The 23,183-nt window shown below is 47.1% G+C and overlaps 10 protein-coding genes and 2 long non-coding RNA genes across 14 annotated transcripts; 6 read left to right on the forward strand and 6 right to left on the reverse strand.

Annotated features, from left to right (window-relative positions):
- Positions 1-26: 26 nt before the first annotated feature.
- On the forward strand, positions 27-2,301 carry LOC136190033 (N-acetylneuraminate 9-O-acetyltransferase-like; the record flags this gene model as incomplete). Its single annotated transcript, XM_065978108.1, has 12 exons — positions 27-151; positions 198-368; positions 427-535; positions 585-674; positions 734-853; positions 906-1,062; positions 1,113-1,192; positions 1,255-1,365; positions 1,434-1,574; positions 1,626-1,703; positions 1,761-1,853; positions 1,910-2,301. Coding segments are annotated over 12 exons (1,536 nt in total), but the record flags the coding sequence as incomplete, so codon positions are not given.
- LOC136190525 (metabotropic glutamate receptor 7-like) lies at positions 2,232-5,146 on the reverse strand. The gene has a single exon (XM_065978719.1). The coding sequence runs from the start codon at positions 5,124-5,126 to the stop codon at positions 2,418-2,420; it is 2,709 nt and encodes a 902-aa protein (XP_065834791.1). The 5' UTR covers positions 5,127-5,146; the 3' UTR covers positions 2,232-2,417.
- A 92-nt stretch (positions 5,147-5,238) lies between these two features.
- On the reverse strand, positions 5,239-6,276 carry LOC136190531 (SAP30-binding protein-like). Its single transcript, XM_065978725.1, has 2 exons — positions 6,023-6,276; positions 5,239-5,964 (listed from the first exon to the last, which is right to left on the reverse strand). Exons 1-2 carry the CDS (start codon positions 6,230-6,232, stop codon positions 5,329-5,331), a joined length of 846 nt encoding a protein of 281 aa, XP_065834797.1. The 5' UTR covers positions 6,233-6,276; the 3' UTR covers positions 5,239-5,328.
- On the forward strand, positions 5,444-8,515 carry LOC136190533 (Golgi SNAP receptor complex member 2-like). Its single transcript, XM_065978728.1, has 8 exons — positions 5,444-5,735; positions 5,806-6,355; positions 6,406-6,461; positions 6,512-6,620; positions 6,679-6,814; positions 6,876-7,016; positions 8,247-8,333; positions 8,409-8,515. Exons 2-8 carry the CDS (start codon positions 6,207-6,209, stop codon positions 8,481-8,483), a joined length of 753 nt encoding a protein of 250 aa, XP_065834800.1. The 5' UTR covers positions 5,444-5,735; positions 5,806-6,206; the 3' UTR covers positions 8,484-8,515.
- Positions 6,645-7,775, reverse strand: LOC136190535 (uncharacterized). The gene is made up of 3 exons (XR_010670577.1): positions 7,477-7,775; positions 7,243-7,421; positions 6,645-6,926 (listed from the first exon to the last, which is right to left on the reverse strand). It is a non-coding gene; the product is annotated as an uncharacterized lncRNA (long non-coding RNA).
- LOC136190536 (uncharacterized) lies at positions 7,789-8,394 on the reverse strand. Its single transcript, XR_010670578.1, has 3 exons — positions 8,219-8,394; positions 7,947-8,052; positions 7,789-7,883 (listed from the first exon to the last, which is right to left on the reverse strand). It is a non-coding gene; the product is annotated as an uncharacterized lncRNA (long non-coding RNA).
- A 103-nt stretch (positions 8,516-8,618) lies between the features above and the next one.
- On the forward strand, positions 8,619-10,455 carry LOC136190530 (protein Wnt-4-like). The gene is made up of 4 exons (XM_065978724.1): positions 8,619-9,054; positions 9,120-9,388; positions 9,458-9,753; positions 9,832-10,455. The coding sequence occupies exons 1-4, from the start codon at positions 9,014-9,016 to the stop codon at positions 10,297-10,299; spliced, it is 1,074 nt and encodes a 357-aa protein (XP_065834796.1). The 5' UTR covers positions 8,619-9,013; the 3' UTR covers positions 10,300-10,455.
- A 113-nt stretch (positions 10,456-10,568) lies between these two features.
- Positions 10,569-13,277, forward strand: LOC136190526 (pleckstrin homology domain-containing family A member 8-like). Of its 2 annotated transcripts, XM_065978721.1 has the most exons (14): positions 10,569-10,663; positions 10,714-10,836; positions 10,906-11,058; positions 11,122-11,237; positions 11,290-11,386; positions 11,435-11,469; positions 11,523-11,566; positions 11,633-12,193; positions 12,247-12,332; positions 12,392-12,450; positions 12,503-12,633; positions 12,694-12,764; positions 12,950-13,011; positions 13,066-13,277. In XM_065978721.1, exons 1-14 carry the CDS (start codon positions 10,624-10,626, stop codon positions 13,246-13,248), a joined length of 1,761 nt encoding a protein of 586 aa, XP_065834793.1. In that variant the 5' UTR covers positions 10,569-10,623; the 3' UTR covers positions 13,249-13,277. The 2 variants fall into 2 exon arrangements, with proteins under 2 accessions (XP_065834793.1, XP_065834792.1); XM_065978720.1 differs by having other exon boundaries at positions 10,906-11,237.
- Positions 13,278-13,605: 328 nt separating this feature from the next.
- Positions 13,606-16,399, forward strand: LOC136190527 (TNF receptor-associated factor 3-like). Its single transcript, XM_065978722.1, has 7 exons — positions 13,606-13,766; positions 13,815-13,866; positions 13,928-14,032; positions 14,325-14,486; positions 14,548-14,622; positions 14,680-14,748; positions 14,798-16,399. The coding sequence occupies exons 1-7, from the start codon at positions 13,627-13,629 to the stop codon at positions 15,929-15,931; spliced, it is 1,737 nt and encodes a 578-aa protein (XP_065834794.1). The 5' UTR covers positions 13,606-13,626; the 3' UTR covers positions 15,932-16,399.
- An 84-nt stretch (positions 16,400-16,483) lies between these two features.
- Positions 16,484-19,149, forward strand: LOC136190528 (MAGUK p55 subfamily member 7-like). The gene is made up of 15 exons (XM_065978723.1): positions 16,484-16,570; positions 16,635-16,756; positions 16,868-16,948; positions 17,002-17,082; positions 17,136-17,264; positions 17,315-17,390; positions 17,442-17,596; positions 17,648-17,841; positions 17,936-18,000; positions 18,053-18,112; positions 18,165-18,251; positions 18,306-18,386; positions 18,440-18,642; positions 18,691-18,804; positions 18,858-19,149. The coding sequence occupies exons 1-15, from the start codon at positions 16,519-16,521 to the stop codon at positions 19,032-19,034; spliced, it is 1,677 nt and encodes a 558-aa protein (XP_065834795.1). The 5' UTR covers positions 16,484-16,518; the 3' UTR covers positions 19,035-19,149.
- Positions 19,056-20,091, reverse strand: LOC136190534 (SOSS complex subunit B1-like). 2 transcript variants are annotated; one of them, XM_065978730.1, is made up of 5 exons: positions 20,037-20,091; positions 19,739-19,988; positions 19,460-19,670; positions 19,332-19,404; positions 19,056-19,279 (listed from the first exon to the last, which is right to left on the reverse strand). In XM_065978730.1, exons 2-5 carry the CDS (start codon positions 19,821-19,823, stop codon positions 19,133-19,135), a joined length of 516 nt encoding a protein of 171 aa, XP_065834802.1. In that variant the 5' UTR covers positions 19,824-19,988; positions 20,037-20,091; the 3' UTR covers positions 19,056-19,132. The 2 variants fall into 2 exon arrangements, with proteins under 2 accessions (XP_065834802.1, XP_065834801.1); XM_065978729.1 differs by having other exon boundaries at positions 19,739-20,064.
- Positions 20,092-21,325: 1,234 nt separating this feature from the next.
- LOC136190532 (calcium-activated potassium channel subunit beta-3-like) lies at positions 21,326-22,912 on the reverse strand. Its single transcript, XM_065978726.1, has 8 exons — positions 22,782-22,912; positions 22,638-22,718; positions 22,547-22,581; positions 22,393-22,479; positions 22,253-22,339; positions 22,065-22,130; positions 21,536-21,817; positions 21,326-21,478 (listed from the first exon to the last, which is right to left on the reverse strand). The coding sequence occupies exons 1-8, from the start codon at positions 22,885-22,887 to the stop codon at positions 21,407-21,409; spliced, it is 816 nt and encodes a 271-aa protein (XP_065834798.1). The 5' UTR covers positions 22,888-22,912; the 3' UTR covers positions 21,326-21,406.
- Positions 22,913-23,183: the final 271 nt, after the last annotated feature.

Here is a 23,183-nt window from a genome sequence, read left to right on the forward strand (position 1 = left end):
ATAATAGGCGTTTTGTCTTATAGGCTATCGATTTGGTGCTCAATGTCGCCTGCAATAAGGCGATCGAGCCGGCCGATGCAACCTGTTGCTTGGGAAGTGGAATCGAGATTTCTGCGGTGCAAATTATAACGGGGATCATTTTCCTTACATGGTAATACGATACGTCCTTTTCACGGATCACTCTGCGAGTTTTGTAGTGCCATTGCGACGTTTTTCGTCGGGAGAAAAGTCCGTATATCACTATCTCAACCACAAAATCCACAAAATTTGGAGAGGAGCTCAGATTCTCCTCTCTATCATCCCTACGTTGTTCTCAAGAACTTGTCGAAATTTGGTCTAATTCTCGCCTACTTCTACATATGCGATAGGTCCGATGACAGACGGGTTTCTTTTTTTTATTAGTCTTTTTCACTTTCTCTCTCGCAGAACGCCGATCTTTATGAAGGAAGCAAAAGTGTATGGGTTAGGCTCGTTTTTGGCGTGCCTAGGAGTCCTATTTCTCGTGGGAATAGCGTCAGGAAAAGAAGCTTCAAAAGTTGCCAACGTTTTTTTCTGTATTCAACGATTTCACTGTTTTACTCTAGGCGGACTACTTAAATAGAGATCAAACGGACGAGTGGAAGGGCTGGATGCAACTCATTATATTGGCATATCATTATTTGGGAGCTAGTGCGGTAAATATGATTACGATGTCGATGTCGTATATCAATAGACTAAGTCGTTTATTATCAAGGATTTGCGTGTTTACGTTTGGATTCGGGTTCTTGTTGCTTCGTATTTGTTTATGAGTGCCTACGGGCATTTCAATTACTTTTGGAATAAGGGAGATTATAGTTTATATCGATTCTCGCAGGTAAGAGCAACGTGAAGATGCCAAATAAGTTGCAGTTAGATTGTACACTAAGGTTATGTTGAGAATGAATCTTTTGACCGTTTTGCTTTGTTACACCATGAATCGCCCCTATCAATTCTACTACTTCATGCCACTCATATCGTTCTTTTACGTTCTTGTCTATCTGACGCACGTGGCCTGGCCACAAGTTGACGCTTCAAAGGCGAAAGGTTCGAACCCTTTTAGTACGTTAAAAAGAGTGCACAATTTGAATTCCTAGACGGAAAAAATGCAATTTGGTTGATGCTTGGGAAAATTGGTGTACTTGCAATCGTTTGTGGCTTGCTGTGGAAATCGATGGTAATGTAATGACATTGATTAGCAATCCGGGTTTTTTTTTCAATACGTTCTTTATTGACTAGACGATTTTCAGCGCGTTGTTTTCCTGGTGGCCTCTCGTTGAGTTGTTTCGAGCCGAAAAGGAAGTTTCTCTAGTCCGTGAATGGTGGTTTCGATCAGGACTGGATCGTTTCGTAAGAAAACCGCTAAACGCGTTGCCGAGAGGCGAGTCTCTCTTATGTTTTTGTTTGCTCTATATCAGATGGCTCCCTACGGAATGCTATTTGCTTTTATATTACTTCTGGCAAAAAATTTCAAGTTGATAAACACCGATTCAACCCAGTGGCCTCTACGTAGTATTTTCAGTTGGATAATTTTACTTTTATCGTCAGCTGCTATGCTGGTACAGTAGCCTAATTGTTAGCATGCTCTCGGGTGTACATTTTCTCCATAGGGCTACGGTTACTTTTCGGTTACGTGTCCCAATAAGCCAGATTGCAATGCTTCGCATTCGTGGATATCATTTCTACCGGTCATTATAACATTTGATTTCATATTATATGCTATTGTATTGACGTCGTATCTATAGATCACAGCGTTCGTGTTTTTGCGAAACGTTCCGCCTTTCCTGCGTTCTCAGTACAGCGCCTTTTTTGCCTGGACCGGAAAAATATCACTCGAAGTACAAAGCAAGACATTTTCGGATATAATATTTTGCAATTTTTTTCTGTCTCTAAGCTTTTCATTGGACAATATCACATCTGGTTGGCCAACGATACTCATTCGTTGCTCGTCGTCATCCCCGGGTATCCACTGGTAAACGCTGTCGTAACGACGTTTGTCTTCGTTTGCGCGGCGCACGAAATATCGTCGATTTGTGGGGTATTGACGAGTTACGCGGTAACCAAAGATACGAGAGCAATGCTAAAGAGAATCGCTGCCGTCGCCGTCGCATTAACCTTGACCCTTCTACTGCACGTTCTAACAAAAAAGTACTAAAAAAGCGAGAGCTTGTAGAGAAACTTTACGAACGATTTTGGCGGGTTTGAACGAACTAAGCTGAAGCCTACCCCCTTTTTATTCTATTGTGACCAATACTTAATATAGCAGAAGTGCACGTTTTTATTTTAGCCAAGGCAAAAACGAAGCCAGGTACGCCAGCATGCTGTCATTTCTCCGATATCTGCATTGGGAACGATTTATAGTACGGTGAAGGTGCTCTACCAATTAAGTCATTTTGTCGTTGTTACACTGTTTCTTCTCCCAGACGCGACGTATCCGACGCGCGAGATTTGGGACTGACGCTATCGAGTTCTCGACTGCCGGACGAGCGTTCAGGTTTGAAGGTTGCCACGTTTTCCTTCGTGTTTTTCTCGGGACGACAGAAGAGAATGAATAGTTTCGGCGAAAAGAGGCATCCCCACGCGCCGAGAACGGTGACGTTGAGACACAAGGAGAAGATGAGCGTCGCTTCGTTGTGAGCGGCGATTATGATGGGCACAAAGGCAAGCCAGGTAATGAATTCGGCGTAGGCAGCCAAATTGATGAATCGCGTGTCTTTGAATCCTTTCGGAATTCGACGCATTTTGTTCGCCAGCACGACGCACGCGGCGATGAGGAAGAGATTGTACAGCCACGGGGCGAGCAAGCCCAAGTTATAGATATTGCAAGTGAGACTCGCCGTTCCGTCGAATTTCTGCGTCTCTCGTATTACTTCGGGAGCGTGAAGAAGTAACCAGAAGCCGCTGATGAGACACGAAACGGCGACGATGGCTCCGGTGAGTAGCAGTTGACTTTCTTGTCCAATGCAGGATGGCCGTGTCATGCCCGGTTTGCGATGGAACAGCCTTAGGATGCGTATGTTCTTGATGAGCAGAGCGCCGAAGATCATCGAGAGAAAGACTCCGGCGAAGTAGCGTAGAATTCCGCACAGAGCCTCGGTCGGCTTGGAGACGGCGGTGAACGTGAGAAGATGAGTGAGGAATATTCCGAGCAGAATGGTTACGTTTAGCTCGCGACTAGTGGCCTTGACGATAGGAGTGTTCCACTTGTGAAGGAATGTGCTCAACGTGAGAATGCACAAGATCATGCCGACGATTGCCAATAGGACGAGGAAAGTGCCTCTCGCATCGCTCCACCCAAGGTAAGTTTCTTTCAAGTTCCTGCAGCTTGTGCCCAATTCATTTGACGTCTGATTCTCCGGACAATTTTTGCACTCTCCATAAGGATTCGTGCTGGTGTCGAGAAATTTTCCCGTTTCACACTTTCCAACGCACTTCCAGCACTTCGTAGAGTATTTTGTAGTAGTAACAGACGTGCTTGGTAGTAGGATAGGCTCTCTTCGGATTCCCTCTCCACAAGGAAGACTGCAATCAGAAGAGGGCACGGTCGTCGTGCCGTCGTGCCAGATAATTTTTCGTCGTAAAGTCATTGCACCTGAGTCCCAGTTACCTACGATGTCGAAGTCAAGTTCTCCTTTGGGCTTCGTTTTGAGATTTATTATGTCGTAGTGACCGCTCGTGCTGTCACCGTTTTTGTCAAAAGAGAACGATTCTCCGGTGGTGGACTGGAATGTAATGTTCTGAAGAATGTCGGTCAAGTTCTGTCTGCATTGTTCAATATCACTTTTACAGACGTTAACCTGCTGTTGAAAACAAAAGCCGGTCTTCTTGCTACAGCTTTTTTCCAAGTACACGTGAAGGGAATGAGCCAGAGCATCCACGGCGTCGATGACGTAGTGAACTTTCGAGTCAAACACTTGGCCTGCTAGAGAGTTTTCTTCGGATTTCGAACTCCAGTAGCGGTCAAACCAGTTAGTTTGATTGCAATGATCTGATGTCACGTAGCTGTCAGGCTTCAGCTCAGCCATATACTTGTTAAATTGTGGAACGTCGTTGCGAGTAGGATTCACCGCAAGAAAACCTTTGGCTGTATCGGTCACATTCACGGTTTCTTCTTCTCCATGGGGTTTGAAGTGAACTGCCGCCACTTTATCTCCCCACGCATCGCAACCGATAAAGGTGAAATTTCTATTTTGAAGTTCAGGAGTGCTGTGTATCACGTATAAAATCGTTTTCACCAAGTCCAATTGAGCAAAGAGGACGATAACACTGCCATTTTCGTAAGCAGGTGTCCACTTATCCAATGACTTATTAGCCGCATCCGTTCGAAGAACTGCCAACTCTTTTGCAACTTTGTCATAAGAGGCTTTGATTTCGAAACCGGCCTTAAAACCCATCTCAATATTTAGACGTTCCAGTTCCTCCTCGAGAATCTCGAACCCAGCCACACCGTAAGCATCCAAAGAGTATATTCCATGAGCATATGTCCAGTTGAATTGTTTGAACAGAGCAGCTATTGCACGTGCCTGAAACGCGTCAGATGGGATCGTGCGAAAAAAGTACGGATGTTCCTTCGTGTCGCTCAGTTTCGGACTGGTCGAAGCGTAGCTTATCATTGGGACCGAGAAAAGACTCAGGAGATTGTTCACGCTGATAGAGTTATACGAATAGGTCGCACCGACTACGCCCAGGAGGGCATTTTCGCTTTCGTAGTCGTTGTAGATGAACTCGAGCGTTTGACGCTGGGCCGATTGCACGAGAGAGCAAGTGTCGCGAATTTCGTAACCAAGAACCACTCCCGGTAGCAGGGTCTCGTTATCGTTGATGCGGTCGATAGCAAAACGCATTGCTTCAGCGTCCTCGAAAGCCCAGTCTCGCAGCTTTTCACCGCAGCACTCGTTCTTATTGTTGCGTATAGGAAAGAGCCCGCCAATGACGATGTCTCCCGTCCTTTTAGAGCCACAATCGGCCCTCACTAAATCGCTGTCGTCGCGGCAGGTGCGGCACGGCCCTCGGAATACTTCATTCTTTTTGCTTTTCGCGCATTTGTCCGACTGGGAAACGATTGCGCCGACGGCGCAGAGAATGACCGTAAAGCGTACGAGTTCTTTCATCGGGGTGTTCCTCTTCTCTGAGAACTTCAACCTGCTACCACGGATACTAGTATCGGTGGCTGCTACCTAGGCGCACATCCGCTATATTATCGCGATCATCATGCCACACCCATCGCCGAAAACCAATTAGTTACCCACCCATATGTACATGGTATTATAGCGGAAAGAAAAAAAAACATCCGTATCATGCAAAGTATCACTTTCAATGTTTCTTATTGGCTAGCGGTTGATGCACGAGTCCAATATTCATCGCAGCAACTTTCGAAGCCACCAAGGCATCCGGCCCGACACCTGGAACGTTTTTCCCCTCTTCGACATCCCACTTGGACTTTCGCTTCTTCGCAGATTCCATCACAGCGGCAGCCGACCTTTTCGCGGCGGCAACGCCCCCCGACGAAGCAAACTCAATTTGAGTTCGTTTCGTTTTCTCCTTCTCTTTTCTCTCGTATTGATCCTTTTGAGACTTCGCCAATTTGTCGTAGTAACATTCCGAGCCCCAATCGGACCAAGAGAACGTCGCCTCCGAATAATCCGATCCGAGCTCATCAATTCCCAAATAATCGATTAATTTCTCGTGAATGCTCGGATTTCTAAAATCCTTTCGATTCTGTATGTTATCGTTGAGACAGAGCGCGTGGTCGCGTTTCTTTTTTAAGAGATTGGCGATTTTTTGCTGTAGTGCGTGCGAGCACTTGGCGGTCGGCGCCGCGGGAAGTTCGACACGTGGTCGCGCACGTGTCGACGAGGAACTCGATGGGTGCGGGTCGGTCGACTTCTCCGAGTCGTCGAGCGGTGACGGGGACATCGGCTCGGGCGATTCGTCGCCCGACGCCGAATCCTGAAGACGGATGAGGAAATCGTTTCGAAATCTCTTCGTTTTTTCGGACTTTTTCTACCTCTTTCTCCTGATCTTCGTCCTCTTCGTGCGCGTACGCTACCAAGGGAATCGGTTTCGGCTTCTTTCGGACTAAAACGCGTCGAGTTTTCGCCGGTGTGCTCGTTGAAGAGCCCGGATGACTCGTCGTTGCCTCTTCGAGATCTCCCGCGTCGTCGTCGTCGTCAGAATCCGCGTCGTAGGATATGAGAGACTTGAGTGAGTGGCTCATAGGCGCCAAACTACCAATGCCAAGCCCGGAAACTACAAAAGAACGTCACGTGACACAAATATCAACCTACTACGTGGCGTATCGTCGTTTCTCGATGGATTCTCTGTTTCAGAAGGCGAGCAGGTTCGAAACGAATCGATTCTAGTGCGAAAAGTCGTCACATCGCGCTTTAGACTTCATTTGGAAGTGCAGAGCCAAATAGCGGAACTGGGCACGCACAATTCACCCGGTTCGAACTCTTTGCGCGACTCCTTTTCACGTCGAAACGACTCTGTATAGAGCTCGAAGACGAGATCACTCAAAAACTAGATCAATTATTTTCCGATATCGAAAGATTGGGAATGATGGCGGCCAAAGAGCCGCCGTCGAGAAAACAGAGTGCAAAATTGTAACCGAAATCCGAATCGACGTTTCTTTAATTTCTAATGCGAGATTTTTTTTTTTAGAAAAATCGAACAGTTGTCTTTCGACTGTCAACATCTTCATAACATGTTTAAGAATTATCACGTGAAGAGGCGGCTAAGAGAGCAGGAGGAAAAAGATAGGGAAGAATTGTTGTCTCGACGATTTACTACTAATAGTGTAATAATAAAAAAATAGAATTCTTTATGAAGGTGTGCATTTTTTTGCTCCTCCCCCTTAGAGTTCCGAAACGAGTATCATGATCGATCACTCGTTGCAGCACAATCGAAGTCTAACAAATGCGAATCAGGGTTTGGACGAACTGTTGAATAGTGGAACGAATATTTTGACGGGACTTCGCGATCAAGGATCAACTCTCAAGGTACAAATATTATATCTATATATATATACACACCTAATCGATTAGTTACAACAACGGAACCTCGGGGGGTCCCCAAGATGATTGGTTGTCATAGAACCGAGGCAGTTACTTAACTATGCAGAGGTCTAAGGGTTACAATACCTATTGTCAAACTCTATAAAATCGGAGATACTCAGTATTGGGGCACCTCTAGTTGAGGGAATGAAGCTGAAGTTCAGACACTTACAGTTAACTGGTGCTTCTTTCAGTGGGTGGCCGAGTCTTTACAACTAAACCATTGGTTAAAATAGACAGGTAGTCGCCTAGACAAGTGCAGACACCATTATAGAGGTTTTGAATGCAGTCTTACTGTCTAGCAGACGATAGCTGGAACTCTGCGTACGTCATCTCCTAGGACTTCCTTCCCTAAGTACAGTCTAAGGAGACAGTTCACGGCGCTGACTATACACTAATACAGTACTTTAAGACACTAAAAGAGGAGATTCGGAAACAGGCGTGTTTGCGGTACGACTCTCTCGCTGGTTAGCAGCACTTTTGGAGGTCTTTTATGGAACCGTTATTGGCACTTAGAGCTCTTATTACACATGACGGACATCTGACGCAGTTTCGATTGACGCCGGTGCGTTAGCAGTGTATTAGCATCTAAAAAAGCCCTGCGCGGCGCGGCGCGCTAGAAATTTCTAACGCGCTGCCTGGGATGGCCGGAATGCAGTACCACTATGCATAATACGCGGGGCGGCTTCCCTCTTCCTCTCTCCTCCTCCTCCTCCTCCTCCTCCTCCTCCTCCTCCTCCTCTCTTTGCATCCCCATAACTTGAATTGGGCTTAAAATAGAAGCTCCTCGGCGGCATAAGATTTTCTAAATAGCTATGGATCACCAGACAAAACAGTTAGGATTTGCTTAGATAGTATGTAATTGTTCCGTTTTACTTCCGAGTGAACTCGAACGGTTCTTAGCTTCGCGCGAGACGAGTCGAAACAATTTCGTTTGAACAGTCCACCGTTGTTACGTAATCGAGACATGCTGCCCGGTAGTCTTTATAAGTGAGAGAGAGTATGTTTTATGTATGTGCATGAGGGCGTCACAGTTCTAGTTCCTCCCTAAGTCAGGAACCCCTCCCACCGTGGAAATAGAAGTAGGTGATTTTTACCCCCGGCACACAGCATCTGGCGGCCCCACGCGCACGAGAACCCGTCCCCACCTGTCTCAAATGGCATGTTTCACTCTAGGGCGTTCAAAAGCGAGTATTAGACATTGCTAATACACTGGGACTGTCTAATACGGTGATGAGGCTGATCAGTCGACGAGCAGCCCAGGTAGAGCGCCGAGTCTCTTCCCCCCCTCTCCCGCATAGGTAAACTCGTCTTTTTCTTTCTCCCCCTTCTCGAAAGGACAAATGGATATTGTTCGGCGGAATGATCGTCACGTGTATCATAATGTACCTCGTCGTTAAGTACCTGACGTGATTCCCGAATAAATAAACATTTAAAGAACTCTCGTTTCGCGAACGAAGAGGAGGGCGGATTTCGAGTTGGGGCTCACGCGCTTCGTTTGAGGGGGGGCTCGTTTTCAATCTCCCGCGTGGCTCTTCTCCGTCCATTTCCTGTCGCTCTCCTCTATCCTTCTATCAATAGACAATCTGCTTATCGTCCGTCGCATTAAAAGTGCGGGTCGGGCTAAATCCGGCATCCGTCCCGCGCGACGCCGGCGCCAGGCGTTCGCAGGTGCGCGTAGTCTTATCTCGTGTATGCATACGTTGATCCTTTACGTTTCGAAAAAATATTAACTCAAACTGGCGACGGGCGGCCCGGGTATTTTTCTTCCGGGGGGCACATCCTAATGTCTAATGAGATCCCGCATTCCGGCCTCGCCGCCGCTCTTATTGTTTTGCGAACGCGGTCATTAGATCAGTTGCGGCCAGCACTTTCGTCAACCAGCCACCCCACTTTGTCCTTCTGAAGACACGCAATTTTTTTCTCTTTTCGTGATCCGACTCATGAACTTCGCTCTCTCTTTCGTCCTCGGAGTCGCTCTCTGGTAACTTACTCTTAGTGTCCTTCTTCATCTCTCAGCACACCTCTCTCTCTCTCTCACACACACAGTTGCACTCTCGCCTTTTCGTTCGACCATCGTCGTCGTTCGAAACGCGACGGCACAATGATTTCTCCGAGTCACATTTGCAAATACATTCCCGGTCTGATTCGATCCCAACAGCGTTTCTGTCGTCGACGTCCCTGGCTCATGACGAGTCTGCAGAAGGGGCTCAGACAGGCGCGAACCGAGTGCAAGACGCGCTTCTCGGGAGCGAACGTTCGCTGGAACTGTTCGACGTCAAACGAAGCATCTGTCTTCGCTCCAATATTGAGATCGAGTACGAGACGGTCTTTTGTCCCGTAGTCCGAGACCGTTTTAGTTTACGCTGCGGCGTTTTTTTTTGCAGGCAGTCGCGAAGCGGCGTTCGCCTGGGGAATCAGCGCCGCCGGAATCGTCGTCGCCGTCGCGCACGACTGCAGCAATGGCTTACTGGGACACTGCGGATGCCAACAGACGGACGACTCCAACGCTCCGTCGTTGGAGTCGGAGGTAAAACAAGAGCAGCTGTTGCTCGAGTGGACCGACTGCGACGACGACATCAAAGCGGGAATTAGATATTCCAAAGATTTCGTTGTGGCGAGCATGAAGGGCAACTCGAAGATGAACATCGTGCAAGAGCACAATGCGAATGTGGGAAGGCGGGTGAGTATCATTTCGCTCTGAAAGAGATCGCGTGCACGTGTGCGTTGAATTGCATGGTCGTGAACCGTCGTTATTTAGATAGTGCGACAATTGATAAAGGAGAACTGCAAATGTCACGGCACGTCGGGTTCGTGTGCAATCAAGTCATGCTGGAACACAGTGCCGCCGATGAGCGCCGTCGGACTCGCGCTCGAGGCGAGCTATCGTAACGCCACTCGGGTCGAAGTCGTGCAGAAAACCGATAATGTTTACGATTTCGTGCCGATCAATAGTCGGGCGCAATTTTCCAAGGACGATTTCATCTACGAGGATGAATCGCCGACGTATTGCGAAGCCGATCCGAGGGCGTTTTCGCTCGGCACCGCGGGTCGCGACTGTAACGTCACCGAGACCGGAAGTGGTGGCTGCAGTTTTCTCTGTTGCGGCCGAGGTTATAAAGCCATCACGGATGTGGTCAACGATAGGTGCAATTGCCATTTTGCATTGTGCTGTTCGGTTGCGTGCAAAAGGTGCATCAGAATGAGGGAAAGGCACGTGTGTCAGTAAATTAACAGAGAAGAAAAAACGCGTCTATTTATTATGCCTGCAGCATTAGTACTGGATCTATTCCTCTCTCTCGTTTCTTTGCAATTTTTTTTCGCATGCGTCGTGCTTGTAGAATAATTAGGTATTGCAGCAGTAAATTGAGTTGTGATTGAGGCACTTGCATAACCGAAAGTGATAGATAAATGCAAATCACTATGCAAGAGGTCACCGAAACCGAATCGAAGAAGGGGCAAAAGAAAAAGAAGCGCGCGGACATACTGGACTTTCTATACGGGGAAACGCATCGTCGTTGTCTTCCTTGCTTGCGCGTCTCGTCGCCTCGACATGAACGGCTTACTCTCCAAGTGGACCAACTACCTCACTGGTACATTGTCCCTCGCTACTGCACCAACGCGCATTTCTAGCATCGTTCAGGCTGGCAACTTCGCTGGTTCAAGCTCGACATGACGTCGGGCGAGCTATCCTACTATCGATCCGAGGAAGAAGTAGGCCAGGGTAGTCGCGGGTCGATCAAACTGGCGTCTTGCGACATCGCAGGTAGAAGGATCCTCTTCAAAAATAGAGGCGTGGTCCCTTTGAGAAAAACGTTCTTTTCTTATGAAACAGTACACAGCAGCGATCCGCTGCGAATGGATCTTTACATTCGAGGCGCTTCGCACAAGCGCCTGTACTTGCGCGCCGGAACGACGCAGGAAAGGCAGAAATGGCTCGTTGCGCTCGGATCGGCCAAAGCCTGTCTGCTCGAGAGTAAAGAGCAAGGTGAACGAAAATTTATTTTCAAATTATTTAATTATGAATATTTTAATTATGAATATTTTGTAGGAGTGCCACTTAGCAGTCTAAAAGAAAAGATGGCCGAATTGCACATGGTCTGTCAATTGGTCGTCGACCAAGTGGCATCAATAAAGAATCACTCTCAAGAGCCAATCAACGTCGAGGTGGAGTCAGATAGACGATTGCATTACATGGAATCTTTTGAATACGATTTAGGGGCTTTCGGAGTGCGCAACGATGCTTTCTGCTACGTGTGGCTCTTTCTTGACTGTGCTGGCTGATTGCATGGACATGGCCGATCACTCCATGACAGGTCCTCTATGAATTCCCTTCCAATCCTTTGGTAACTGCGTGGATTTAGCTGGCGAATCTCCTACTACAGTTCATCCTAAAAAGGTCTCTAAAGGAACTGCGCGATCTAAATTTATAATCTAAATATAATTTTGCAGAGTTTTCATGATTTTGCTGACGCTCTCAATTCGAAAAATAAGAGGTTCTCAGACCGGCGCGAGTGCGCAAACGTTTGCCTTTGTTCTATTCACATTTTTTTATCTTGCAGTGTCTTGCAACTCCACTTGCCCAAAGACAAACTTCTCTCGTCGTCCTTATCGTCGTCATTGTCACGACAACCGAAATCGGACACCGAAGCGGAGAATTCCGACTCGGTCACCAGTTCATTAACCGAGTCCACGCCGGCTCCGCCACCTCCCGCTCCCGCTCAACCCCTCCTGGAGTCCCCTCTCCATTCCCTCTCCTCTCCTCCCACTCAAAGATCGACGTACGAAATCCACGCTACGTTGGAGACGCCCCAGTTCCAGTTCTATCACCCCGACGGTATTCCCGTCATATCTGGCGATCAAACGATCATCCCAGATGCCGTTCCGTCTCCTTCCTTTCCGCCTCGCGTCGCGTCTCCCGACGCGGCGACGGGCGCGCCGAGCGAGGTCTCGTCGACGCAGAGCGACGCGTTCGCCTCCGCCGTTTCGTCGCCCGTCGTTACGCCGGCCGAAAGCGACAGCACGCCGCCGGACGTGACGGAAACCGATGCGGGTGGCGGGCAACGGGTGTCGCCGAAGCCGAAGCGAAAGCACGCCACGTTCTTTTCGAAATCTACTCACAGGCAAAATTAATATTTTTCGATTATTTTTACGTTAATTGTATTGGTTTATTAAGATTTGAAGATGTAGAAATGGATTCCGAGTGCAATATTTCGACGTCGGATTTTCTATCTGCTTGCAAGGAAATATTACCTTTTATAGGTACATATTGTATATATAAGTGATTGATTTTTTTTTCATGGGCGACCAATTGCTCTTAGATATAGTTGGTGGTTCTGCTTTTGCTCCTGTAAAAATGGACATTAATGGAAACATAACTGTGAGCCTAAGAATTTAGAGTGCTCTCACTCGCTTTGTAACTGGATGCTTAGAAATTGTCTAAAAAGTACAAGACGAATCCCAGGAAGTTTCATACTCTTCAGCAGATTGTTAATGATGAATTAGCCAACAATACGTCCACGGCGAGAAATTCGGCGACCGACGCTTTGTTGTGGCTCAAAAGGTGTTGAAAGAGCTTCACGTATAAAACCTTCCTTCGTATCTTTACTAGTAATTTTTATAGGGGTTTGGAGTTTATTCATTGTTTTTTGATTGAAGTTGTTCACGGTCAACAGGACTTGACCGTTGCCGCAGGTAATGGTAATGATAGAGGGGAAGTCAGATCACGTGCGCCAAACTTGCAAACCAAAACCGCGAGAAAGTCTGCTACCCTTTAGTCATCAATTTGCACTTAAAATTTACTTTGGAGAAGAAAGAAGGGAGGGAGGGAGGCGCACGCCATTTGAATGATTCTTTAGTTTCTGTTTGTGTGCACGTAGGTAAGGCATATGAGCGCACACTGAGACGATTTCACGGATGGATCGTTCGTGGCGTGTTTGCGGTAGGTGTGAAGTCAATTAAAAAAAGTTTCTTGCATTCTACTGATTTTCTTTAGCTTGCTGTAAAAGCGGTGCCGTACAGAGTGAATTTTATGAAGGCTTTAGGTATGCCTGAGGGAGGGAGTGAAGAGCAGGTTGTACGAGATGCCGTTTCAATGGCAAACGCGCTTGGTAGCATACTTTCGGCTATTAATTTGTACTACCAAAAGCACAATCTTGACACGGCTGCCACGGCATAGTCAATAAATTATAGCCCATGCAAGAATAAGTGATCTACGATGGCTTCAAGCACTCTCATGGACACTTGGTTTGGCAAACTAATGATTTGAGAGAATTGCAACTTATTTAGTTGCAGCAATGACATTTTGTAGGCTATTGATAGGCGACGAAATTCCTTTGTGCCCAGCACTCGCCAACAGCAACCGTCTACTCGCTCCAGGAAGGCCAGAATACGGTGTCCAAAAAACACATTTTGTGTTGCTATCTTGTTCGTGAAGCCAATGCAATTACTTACAGTACGTCGATGTGAATTAAAAATGCAATCTAAAGCCACGCCCCCGGTTACGCCATCGGTTCGGGGGTATTGTTCGGGACCTTGAAGTTCGGTACACAACGCGATGGGCTACGATGAAGTGACTTTTAAGCACGCTGTAGACAAGCAGTACGAATGTCCAGTGTGCCTCTTCCCGCTGAAGTCTCCTGTGCAGACGAGTTGCGGCCATCTCTTCTGCCAGTCCTGCATAGCGCCGATACTCAAGTATGAATCCAATATCGTCGCGTTTTTCTCATTCAGAGCGCACACTAGGCACAAAGAACCGAGATGCCCTCTTGACAAAGAGCCGCTCGACGTCAGCCAAGTGAGTTCTCGATCCGCGCCTCATAACGGAAAAGTTTTCGAATCCCCGGGCCTGTTGCCAGATTTTTCCCGATAATTATACAAATAAACAGCTATTGGGAATGATTGTTCTCTGCTCGAACAAAGACCAGGACTGCGAATGGGAAGGAGAGCTAAAAAGCTTGGAGGTAAAGCAATATCGAAAGTTCAGCGCTGGGAATGCCCCTTGATGTACATGAATACACTCAGACTCCAGAGTCAGAAGATCATTTTCATTTTACTATTGTTTGGTTGACTGCACAGTACTAAAAAACGTACATGCCAGCTTATTAGGGAAAATTCCTGATTGAAAATGTTCGGGAAAGCCAGTAGTAGTAGTCAAAAACGTTGATTGATTTGTAACGTTAGCTAAAAGCACTGTCAGTGTGGCGCAGCGAACCCCACTGAGTCTATTGTTGAAAAAGGACGTTTTGCTTGCAGAGTCATTTGGATGAATGTCCTTGTGCGTTGGTTTCTTGCCCAGCTGAGTGTACTGACAAAGTGAGACGAAAAGATCTTAAAGAGCACGTGGAAAGTTTTTGCAGAAATCGAAAGTCTACGTGCGAATACTGCAATGCAGAAATTCTTGCAGATCAGATGGAGGTAAGAGATACGTGAAAATTATAATGTTCTACCTAACATTTTAATTAATATACGTATGTAGGTTCATAAAGATACAGCGTGCAAGGAAAGATTTGTTGAATGTGATCGATGTAAAGAGGAAATGCCAAAGTATCAGGCAAGTTTAGAATGAGCGCGTTGTTACGATTTAGTTCAATTCTTTTATCTTTATCAGGTATCTAAACATCTTGAAACCGATTGTCCCAATAGCGAAATTGATTGTCCATTAGACTGCAAGAAAAAGGTATGCATTGAAACAGAACAGTGTCTGGATTATCAAAGTTACGTTATAGGCCCAGCTTCTCAGAAAGGATCTTCTTGATCATCTCAGTGAACCCGCGTCTGTAGGCGGGCATTTTTCCACACTTCTCGCGATGTTTGACGATCTGAAGAAAGAAGTCGAACGCAAGGATCGTTGGACGGAAATGGAGCAAAAGATCCAACGATCCGAAGCCCTCATTCAAATCTACGAAGCGGAGAAAATCCAACAAGACCAACGCATCAAAAAACTCGAAAGCCGTGTCGAATCCGTACTCATGCTCAATTCGGAGTTGGAAAACAAAACGCACAGTCTAGAAGTGGCAGTTCAGCTCCTCCAGAGCGAAGTCGATCTGACGTCATCACTACAAGTAGCAATACCTTCCTCTGTCGTCAGGGACGGATCCTCTGTCGTCAGGGACTCGGTCCCTGATAATGAAACAAAAACGACGGCGTCGACGAAAAGTAGATCATCGTCATCAGAAGGGACGACAAGCAGTTATCCTCAATTGATCGCGACGAAGGCAGAATCGGTGACGTCGTCGACGTCTTCCGACCAAATCCGTCAAGACATGCGCGTCTGTCTGAACAAGGTCTACGATTTCGAGAAACAGCTGAGCAGCGTCGATCGAATGCAGGCGGCGCGCGACATCGCTATGGCCGAGGTCGACTTGCGCATACAAGTCCTCGAGACGTGCTCGTACGACGGCGTGCTCGTCTGGCGCGTGCCGCACTATCGACGTCGACGTCAGGACGCGATCAGCGGCCGAACGCCGTCGCTCTACTCGCCACCTTTCTACACGAGTCGACACGGCTACAAGATGTGCGGACGCGTGTATTTGAACGGGGACGGGATGGGCAAAGGCACGCATTTGAGCTTGTTCTTCGTCGTCATGAAGGGCCAGTTCGACGCGCTGCTTCCGTGGCCGTTTCGACAGCGCGTCACGCTGATGGTGTTGGATCAGAGTCAGGCGCGACGGCACGTTACTGATACGTTTCGTCCTGATCCGCAGAGTTCGTCGTTTCAACGGCCTGTCAATGATATGAATATTGCGAGTGGGTGTCCGCTGTTCGTTGCGCTGGAGAGTGTTGAATCGCGTGGATACGTGAAGGATGATACGCTTTATATTTGCATTAAGGTTGACACTACTAGTTTGAAGGATCCCTAAGGGGTGGAAGACGCTCATGTTCACTTCAATAGGCGCTAATGAAAGAGAGGTGGCTATTTTGGCTATTTGATCCTAGATGCGTGAGCCAATGATCGATTTAAAATGTTACAAAAATCAAATTATGTTTCCGTTTGATTTTTTTGCTTACCACCAAAGAAGCGACCTAGTTGAACAGACGTCTTAACAAAGACCTATTGGCTATGGCAGAGCAAGCAAGCAAGCAAGCAAATTCATTTTTTTAATTTTACGTTCTGTACATTTTTGTTGAGTTTCTTCGTTAGTTGATTCTATTACTGCTTGCTGGGCTTTCTTGCTTTCTTGCTTGCTTGCTTGCTTTTGCGTATGACGGTCACTTTTTGTGTCCTGATGTTAGACAATAGGTTGACCTCCTCTTTTTTTCCTTCAAATTTAGAAATTACTTTTCCTTCAAACTTAGAAAGAAAGAAAGAAATCAGTTTTCTGAATGCATACCACTATATGTGTCAATTGAACCTTCACACTGCCGATTTGCAGACTGATTGGTCAATTGGTTACTGGAAAGCCCGTATAAACCCTCTCCTCCCCCCACGCCGTCTCGCTCAATCTCAATGGCGTCTTCATCGGTCGATAGACGCACGGAGAAAACACTTTCGATGGCAGGTACAAGCTGAAACAGAAGAATTCGCACCAATTCCCATGTGATCGTCCCGCCTTCGACCCGCAGGCATCGAGCGCCTTCTCGGCTCGCTCGAGCATATTCGAACGAAAATGGGCTCCGAACGCGATGACGATTTCAAATTCCTATCCGTCATGCTCCAAAGCAGCGACTTTCATAACCTCGTCGAGGTAAAACCAGTGCGATATGGTAGCGAAAGGGAGGCGGAGTCTTTTAGAAGGAGGGGGCGGGGAAGTAGACCAAGCAAGCAAGTCCCGATCTATTTTTCTCGCCCCGATAAGGTGCACAGACGCGTTACGGCGACCGACGACGCACTTCGCTCGACAGTTCACCACGAAAACGTCGAAGATCTGCTTCACGAAGTCGGTCGAGTTGCTGTATGAGTACGGAATGGACAAATTTCTTCCCTTCGAAGGTCGTTGAGACGCTGAACGACGCCGCGCCGAATTCCGAGCATGCCGAATTGCTTTCCGTGCTCGATCAATCGTACTTTCGAGTGAGTATTTTTCTGGCTGATATTTTGAATTTTGAATTATTCTTACGGCGTAGCAACTTTGCGCGGCTTACGGACGAGTGGTGAGGAAAGAATTTCCGGTGCCGTCCGACGAACCGGAAGACGAGGCGGATGCATGCGGAGAGAAATTGGTGAAAATTCAGAAGAAGAGAGGACAAATACTGGTATTGATATACACAGCGTGAGTAACAAAACGTAATCATGTAATCTTTAGGGTGCAACCATTCGCGTCAACGATAAAACAAGAGACGTTTTTGTCAGTCGGGTGTTGCACGGAAGTTTGGCCTATGGTACTGTATATACTTTTCGAATGTTGACTTATCCATTTTTGTTTTTTGTAGGAAAGTTACGTGCTGGTGATCTTCTTCTCGAGTTGAATGGCGAAAGGCTTAGGGGAAAGACTGTCGATGACGTTGCTGCTATGTTAGGAAGAACGGGAAGTGAGGTCACATTCAAAATCAATAGAAGTGATTATGACGTCAGTTTGACATCTGAGGTAATAAAAATGTACGCATTATAAGGAGTAATTTGAAATGTTTACACGAAGGTTTACGTTAAAACTCACTTCGCTTATGATCCCATGGCGGACACATTGAATCCGTGTCCCGAAGCAGGACTCAAATTTGAAAAGTCGGATATATTGAAAATTGTCAATCAGGAAGATCCAAAGTGGTGGCAAGCAGTTTTGGTAGATCAGGAAGGAAGAGCAGGTCTGATTCCATCAAAACAGCTCAAGGAAAGGTATGGTGGAATTAGATGATGATGTACTCGCTGCATATATATTTATTTATCTATAAATCATGCATGCACAGTGTTAATTTTTTTTTTATTTTAGACAAATGTCTTTATGCGTGAGCAATGCTAATGACATCGCGGAAAAACGATACGTATCACGCAAAGGTTAGCCTAGCTATATCGAGCTAATCACATTTTCATGTCAAGCGAATTTCAGTTTCTTGGTGGAGAATTTGCACTCGCGGGGAAAGGCGAAAGTCTCTCTACTCAGTAGCAGGTAGATGCAAAAAGAAAGAATTACCATTGCCTAAGAACAAGTCTTTCTGAAGACGATTATGCGTCTGAAATTATGACGTACGAAGAAGTGGCTCAATTTCGTCCAGACTCGGGAACGTGCCGACCAATTATACTCATCGGTTAGCGAATCTATTTAAAAGCAGATAAATTTAATAGACGCACAATACGTATAGGTCCGATTGGGGTTGGCAGGTCGACCATAACGAAATACCTTATAGAGAATAATCCGGATTTATTCATTGGCCCCATTCCGAGTGAGAGCAATCCAAATGCGAAAAATTCGATATGACCGATGCCTCGTATTTAGCTACGACACGTCCTAGAAAGTCTCTCGAAGTGAACGGACGAGACTACACGTTCATTAGCAAAACGCGAATGGAAGATGGAATATTCAATAATCAATTCATCGAGTACGGCGAACACAAAGGGCATTACTACGGCACGTCGTTGGCCGCCATACGAGACGTCGTCAAAAAGGGAAAAGTCTGCATTCTTGCCGTTAATCCAAAGGTATGTTGCGCAAACGTCGTAAAAATTTCTACATGGCGTCAGCTCTAGGCTTTGAGAACGTTGAAGGGATCTGATTTGAAGCCGTTTGTTGCGTTTATCAAGCCGCCGTCTTTTGAACGGCTCAGAGAGACGAGAAGAGAAAAGGGATCAGATTCGAGATCGGTAGGGACGACATTCGATTGAATCCCACCTTGGACACTTTTTTGACCTGGCAGGATGACGAGTTTTGGAAAATGCTCCAGTCTTCAAAACGAATCACAGACCGCTACGCAAACTACTTTGACGTCATCGTGGTCAACGACGACGTCAAAAAAGCCTGCCATCAGCTGAAGCGACACGCGGAAAACATACGCGTTCAACCGCAGTGGATTCCAAAGCAGTGGCTCGAGTAGAGAAAGAAAGATAAGAGAACCTCCCAAACAATGCATCATACTATTATACTTTAACTTTGTACACGCGCTCAAACACTGTCTACATAACAATGCCTTATCTAAGGATACCTAGGTCTTTCGGGCGGACCCTGATAGTGGTATCCTCGCCCCAGAGAGGGTGGGGGCGGATAAAGCGGACGATTGTTATCCGGGATTTCTCCACTAGGCGGAAATTGCTGCGACACGCCGTCGCCGCTGCCGGAGGTCTGTCATAACAATTTACTACGTCATCTATCACATGGAATGCTCGAACTGTACCCGTCCAGGGGGCGGACCCGAGTCCAACTTAGTTTCACTCATGTTCGGCGTTTCGGCGAAAAGGAGAGTGAATCTGCACGAAAAACGATGTCGATGGAGACGCGAAAGAGCGAGGCGTTACGACTCACTCGCCGATTCTCTCCAAGCGGCCCATACGGCCGATGTACAAGGTGAGGCCCCCTTTCCACATGGACGCGTAGCCGTTCGTCAGTTTGAGTATGTGACCGGGTCGTATCGCTTCGCCCCACTCGTCCCACACGGACAGATTAACGGAAGCGGTTCTGTCTGCTACTAGACACGTGCGTACGATGTGACCCTCTTTCGTTTGCATTCCTTCGCCTGCGAGGGAAGGCCGCAAGACGTTACGGAAAGGGAGACCCTCTCGATCGCTTCTTAGATAGTCTCACCGACTTCGAGCACTATAAAGAGCGCCGAAACGCTCTTCAAACCTGCCCGTAGATCGCAAATGTTCACAAGGTGCTCCTCCGACATTTTCTCTCTAACGCACGCTCATAGGACGATGCACGAAACAAAAAAAGCGAATCGAACGCGTACATGCATGCATCGACAGACAATCAATCAATAAATGCAAAATCTCTATCTGTTTGAGTCGCTTTCGGCTTGATCGCCTTTGTCCTGGCCTTGCACGTAAAGAACCTAAAAAAAAGAAAAGATAAAATCCGTTCAATCTATCCGTGTACGTACCTTTTTGCAATGCGTTCGCATTGGCATTACCCAGGCCACACCACGTGGAGGTTCGAACGCAGTTAGTGGCCCAAAAATGTTGAGAGCGAGACCTTGCTTCATAGGCCCAATCACGACCGGTACGGCCTGGATCGAGAACGGCTCCCCCACACCGTCCCCCCGACCGCGTCGTACCGGGGCCTCATAGAGGCCGTAGTCTTTCGGGAGGAATGATGGAATTTTTTCACAAGAACCGAGACTACCGTGTCGGGAGAGGATTTACGAAGCGATTGCCGAAGTCCACCAATAGAAGGTCAGCGTTTTTTGTGTCCTGGGGGTCAGGTCATCTTTCGGGTATAGATTGCTAATCCGAGTGAGGAAATGCCACGAGACACTGGGCCCCCACACGTTTCTTTGGCGGAAAGTGACATACCTTAGCCAGACGCCCCACTCGGCTTATCGCGAGACGCCTGACTTCGCAAATCGAAGCCGTCCACGACCTTTATGACCCCCAGTGCCGATCTTAGCGCCGCAAGCAACGCCCATCCACTGTGCCTTAGCAGTTTCAGTGAGGATCGACAAAAGACAAACGCTTGATGACCAACGATCAGCTTCCCCAGCTCACGATCAACCTCAAGGGTTCAGCCCGTTGGCATCCCCCACCCTAGCGCAAGACTGAAGATTGGGCGTTGGTCTCGTCGCTTTTATATCGAAGATGATGCAATAGCCAATGACATCATTTATGTGATGAATTCACCAAGGCAACGATACGCTGATTTGCTGCTGAAATTCACACCAACTTTACACGTGCTCTTTACGTCATCTAATTCCTTCGATTTGGCGCTAGAAACATGGCGGCTCCTCGTTGTTCGAGAGATTCGCCGACCACGTGTACCGTATTCGAAATTTGGATAGGATTTCCCCGTTTAGACTCATTTCTTTTATCTCGTTAGGTTTTCGTTTTGCGCGCGCGAGTGAAATCCCCGGCTTCAAATCTCGAATTGCGACGTTGCAGCGATTTTATGCCTTCGCGAGCAGTCTCGGGACGATTTAGGGATTAATTAAAGACGTCGTTTCTGATGGTCTAGGCGGAAAAGGAAGACAGACGAGGCAAGATCCTCGCCGCTCGAAGCAACATCGCCAACGCGAAGGAACGGCAGAAGAACGACAGAAGAACGACGGACATCATCGAGACGCCTCGTGGAAGCTCAATGGAGGTAAACACGAACGGGGCCCCTTTTAGACGTTCTCGGCTTGTGTAGCCTCATTTTAATTCAATGACAGCGTATCATTTTCCTTGCGTGACCGCGTTCGATTCAAAAGACTGGTAGAATTGCCGCGTGAAATGCCAGTTAATTAATTATTAATTAGAAAAAGTTCAGGTAAACTCGTCACAGATTTGTTGCCTCGTCGTAAGACGGAGGAGCCGTCGCAGCGTAGGGATCTTCGGGTAGCTGGACAGCCTGCAATCACAGAAAGACGTTAGTCCCAGCCAGTAGTATCCCAAACAAATCACTTACGTCATTGTAGTTAGGAGGCTTATCCTCTCCAGTCCCATTTGTAGTGATTCTGTCCGATAACTGACCCACAGTCGTGACAGACACTTCAGAAATGTTGTCGTCAGTCTGTTGGCCTTCTCTAGTCGAGGAGGGGGTCGATCTAGTCCTATTTCTTGTACCGCCACCACTGCTACTGGAGGAGCAGTCCCATTTCTCCTTGACACTGCACAGCAAACAGCCGCATCCAAGCAGGAATAGAAACGATGGCCAGAATAAGGCATTGATAGCCCCAGCCAGTGTGAACTGCGTGCACCAAAGAAAAAAAGATAAGATACCATAACGTGCGAGCCTCGGTTTCCTTCTCAGTTCTTTCGCGATATCTCCCCATATAACCCTGGAGACGTGCCCAAGGACATAGCTTTTGCACCTTCGCAGTAACATTGATCTCGCAGAATAAGTTGTATCACGTATTAAACGAGGTGCAAAGTTATCTCCCGGGAGATGAGCGAAAGAACGGTAGGGAATAAAATGAGGTCGCGCGCATCTTCACCTTTTTCTTGATGATTGCCACATTCGGATTGTCTGGGTCATAGTAGCAAGTATACGTTTGAAAAGGCTAATAGAAAGAAAAGCGTCACAGTCGGACGCTGTAGTAAGGACAATACAGACCAAATTGACTCTGGACATCGGAATTCGTGCCCACGTGAATTATGTCTGTATTGTATCACTATCACATACATATCCTTTCTCTTGTAGTTCTTCCTCCACTTTTTCCTTATTCTTGCTTTTCGAATTCCTGCATCCCGATGCGAGTGTAAACGTGCACTATACACGTATGCTACAGACTCGTTTTCCCCTTCTAATCTATTTGCATTTACGTCGTCTCTGTGCACTAGAGTCTGTTCGTCTTCGAGAACGTAGGCGCCTTGGTGCGTTAGTTCGTTCTCTCGATCCTCATAGTCGACCTATATGAGGATGAGAAAAAGCCGCTGAAAAATTCACAGCCAAAAGCGTTCCTTCGTTTCGACTTACGAATACTTGATAGCAGGGATAGCTTGACGAGCAATCTGCGAGTCAAAAGATCACGGTTATGCATATGTATATATATAGAGAGAGATCCTACGTTCGCCACACGAGCATGTCTTCTCTTTGCCGGCGTATTCGAATCGTTGGTTGGTGCACATCGCTTCCTTGAAGTGATAGACTATAGAAAGCGTAGTAGAAAAGCTACGTCGTTGGCTTGAGATCCGCGCGAGATCCGTTTTACCGTCGAAAGCCGGCTTCACGACATATACGCCTACTAATGGGCCCGTGATGATCATCGCTGCCATGATAAAGCAGCCTGTACTGGCACAACTACCGCTATTCGCCATCGTACACCTTCGTTGTTTAGCGCAATCGCTTGACAGGTGACGTCACACCGATGAGTGTACGCGATGACGAGCGATGATGTCATGCTCTCACTTCTCGCGCGCTATCTGACACGCGGATAGATTGGAAATTCTCTTCCCTGTAGCACCGATAAACTCTGAGTAGTAGACAGCGGGGATCAGCCTTCATGTTGCAAACCAGGAAGCTTCTCTGCACAGTGAGCAGAGCTGTCAACTGTTCTAAATCGCTCTGCACACAAATGCAATGGTTTAATTTAGTAAGGGCTACCAAGTACATT

The sequence above is a fragment of the Oscarella lobularis genome, chromosome 8, assembly GCF_947507565.1.
Source record: "Oscarella lobularis chromosome 8, ooOscLobu1.1, whole genome shotgun sequence".
In the NCBI taxonomy this organism is placed as follows: domain Eukaryota; kingdom Metazoa; phylum Porifera; class Homoscleromorpha; order Homosclerophorida; family Oscarellidae; genus Oscarella; species Oscarella lobularis.

Bases quoted from the DNA above. Each gene is read 5' to 3' on its own strand.
- LOC136190525 (XM_065978719.1), bottom strand. From the start codon at position 5,126: ATGAAAGAACTCGTACGCTTTACGGTCATTCTCTGCGCCGTCGGCGCA.
- LOC136190533 (XM_065978728.1), top strand. From the start codon at position 6,207: ATGAGAGACTTGAGTGAGTGGCTCATAGGCGCCAAACTACCAATGCCA. The intron at 6,356-6,405 runs GTTCGAAACGAA...ATCGCGCTTTAG, and splicing joins CTGTTTCAGAAGGCGAGCAG to ACTTCATTTGGAAGTGCAGA. The intron at 6,621-6,678 runs GTAACCGAAATC...TTTTTTTTTTAG, and splicing joins AGAAAACAGAGTGCAAAATT to AAAAATCGAACAGTTGTCTT.
- LOC136190531 (XM_065978725.1), bottom strand. From the start codon at position 6,232: ATGAGCCACTCACTCAAGTCTCTCATATCCTACGACGCGGATTCTGAC. The intron at 5,965-6,022 runs GTAGAAAAAGTC...ATCCGTCTTCAG, and splicing joins ACGAAGATCAGGAGAAAGAG to GATTCGGCGTCGGGCGACGA.
- LOC136190530 (XM_065978724.1), top strand. From the start codon at position 9,014: ATGAACTTCGCTCTCTCTTTCGTCCTCGGAGTCGCTCTCTG. The intron at 9,055-9,119 runs GTAACTTACTCT...TCACACACACAG, and splicing joins GTCCTCGGAGTCGCTCTCTG to TTGCACTCTCGCCTTTTCGT. The intron at 9,754-9,831 runs GTGAGTATCATT...GTCGTTATTTAG, and splicing joins ATGCGAATGTGGGAAGGCGG to ATAGTGCGACAATTGATAAA.
- LOC136190526 (XM_065978720.1), top strand. From the start codon at position 10,624: ATGAACGGCTTACTCTCCAAGTGGACCAACTACCTCACTG. The intron at 12,333-12,391 runs GTACATATTGTA...AATTGCTCTTAG, and splicing joins GGAAATATTACCTTTTATAG to ATATAGTTGGTGGTTCTGCT. The intron at 13,012-13,065 runs GTAGGTGTGAAG...GATTTTCTTTAG, and splicing joins TCGTTCGTGGCGTGTTTGCG to CTTGCTGTAAAAGCGGTGCC.
- LOC136190527 (XM_065978722.1), top strand. From the start codon at position 13,627: ATGGGCTACGATGAAGTGACTTTTAAGCACGCTGTAGACAAGCAGTAC. The intron at 14,033-14,324 runs GTAAAGCAATAT...TTTTGCTTGCAG, and splicing joins GAGAGCTAAAAAGCTTGGAG to AGTCATTTGGATGAATGTCC. The intron at 14,623-14,679 runs GCAAGTTTAGAA...TATCTTTATCAG, and splicing joins AGGAAATGCCAAAGTATCAG to GTATCTAAACATCTTGAAAC.
- LOC136190528 (XM_065978723.1), top strand. From the start codon at position 16,519: ATGGCGTCTTCATCGGTCGATAGACGCACGGAGAAAACACTTTCGATG. The intron at 16,949-17,001 runs GTCGGTCGAGTT...TTCCCTTCGAAG, and splicing joins TCGAAGATCTGCTTCACGAA to GTCGTTGAGACGCTGAACGA. The intron at 17,597-17,647 runs GTAATAAAAATG...GTTTACACGAAG, and splicing joins ACGTCAGTTTGACATCTGAG to GTTTACGTTAAAACTCACTT.
- LOC136190534 (XM_065978730.1), bottom strand. From the start codon at position 19,823: ATGTCGGAGGAGCACCTTGTGAACATTTGCGATCTACGGGCAGGTTTG. The intron at 19,405-19,459 runs GTGAGTCGTAAC...TTTTTCGTGCAG, and splicing joins CGCTTGGAGAGAATCGGCGA to ATTCACTCTCCTTTTCGCCG. The intron at 19,280-19,331 runs GTACAGTTCGAG...TTGTTATGACAG, and splicing joins CGGGTCCGCCCCCTGGACGG to ACCTCCGGCAGCGGCGACGG.
- LOC136190532 (XM_065978726.1), bottom strand. From the start codon at position 22,887: ATGGCGAATAGCGGTAGTTGTGCCAGTACAGGCTGCTTTATCATGGCA. The intron at 22,480-22,546 runs GTAAGTCGAAAC...ATCCTCATATAG, and splicing joins ATCCCTGCTATCAAGTATTC to GTCGACTATGAGGATCGAGA. The intron at 21,818-22,064 runs GTGAAGATGCGC...TGGTGCACGCAG, and splicing joins TGGCAATCATCAAGAAAAAG to TTCACACTGGCTGGGGCTAT.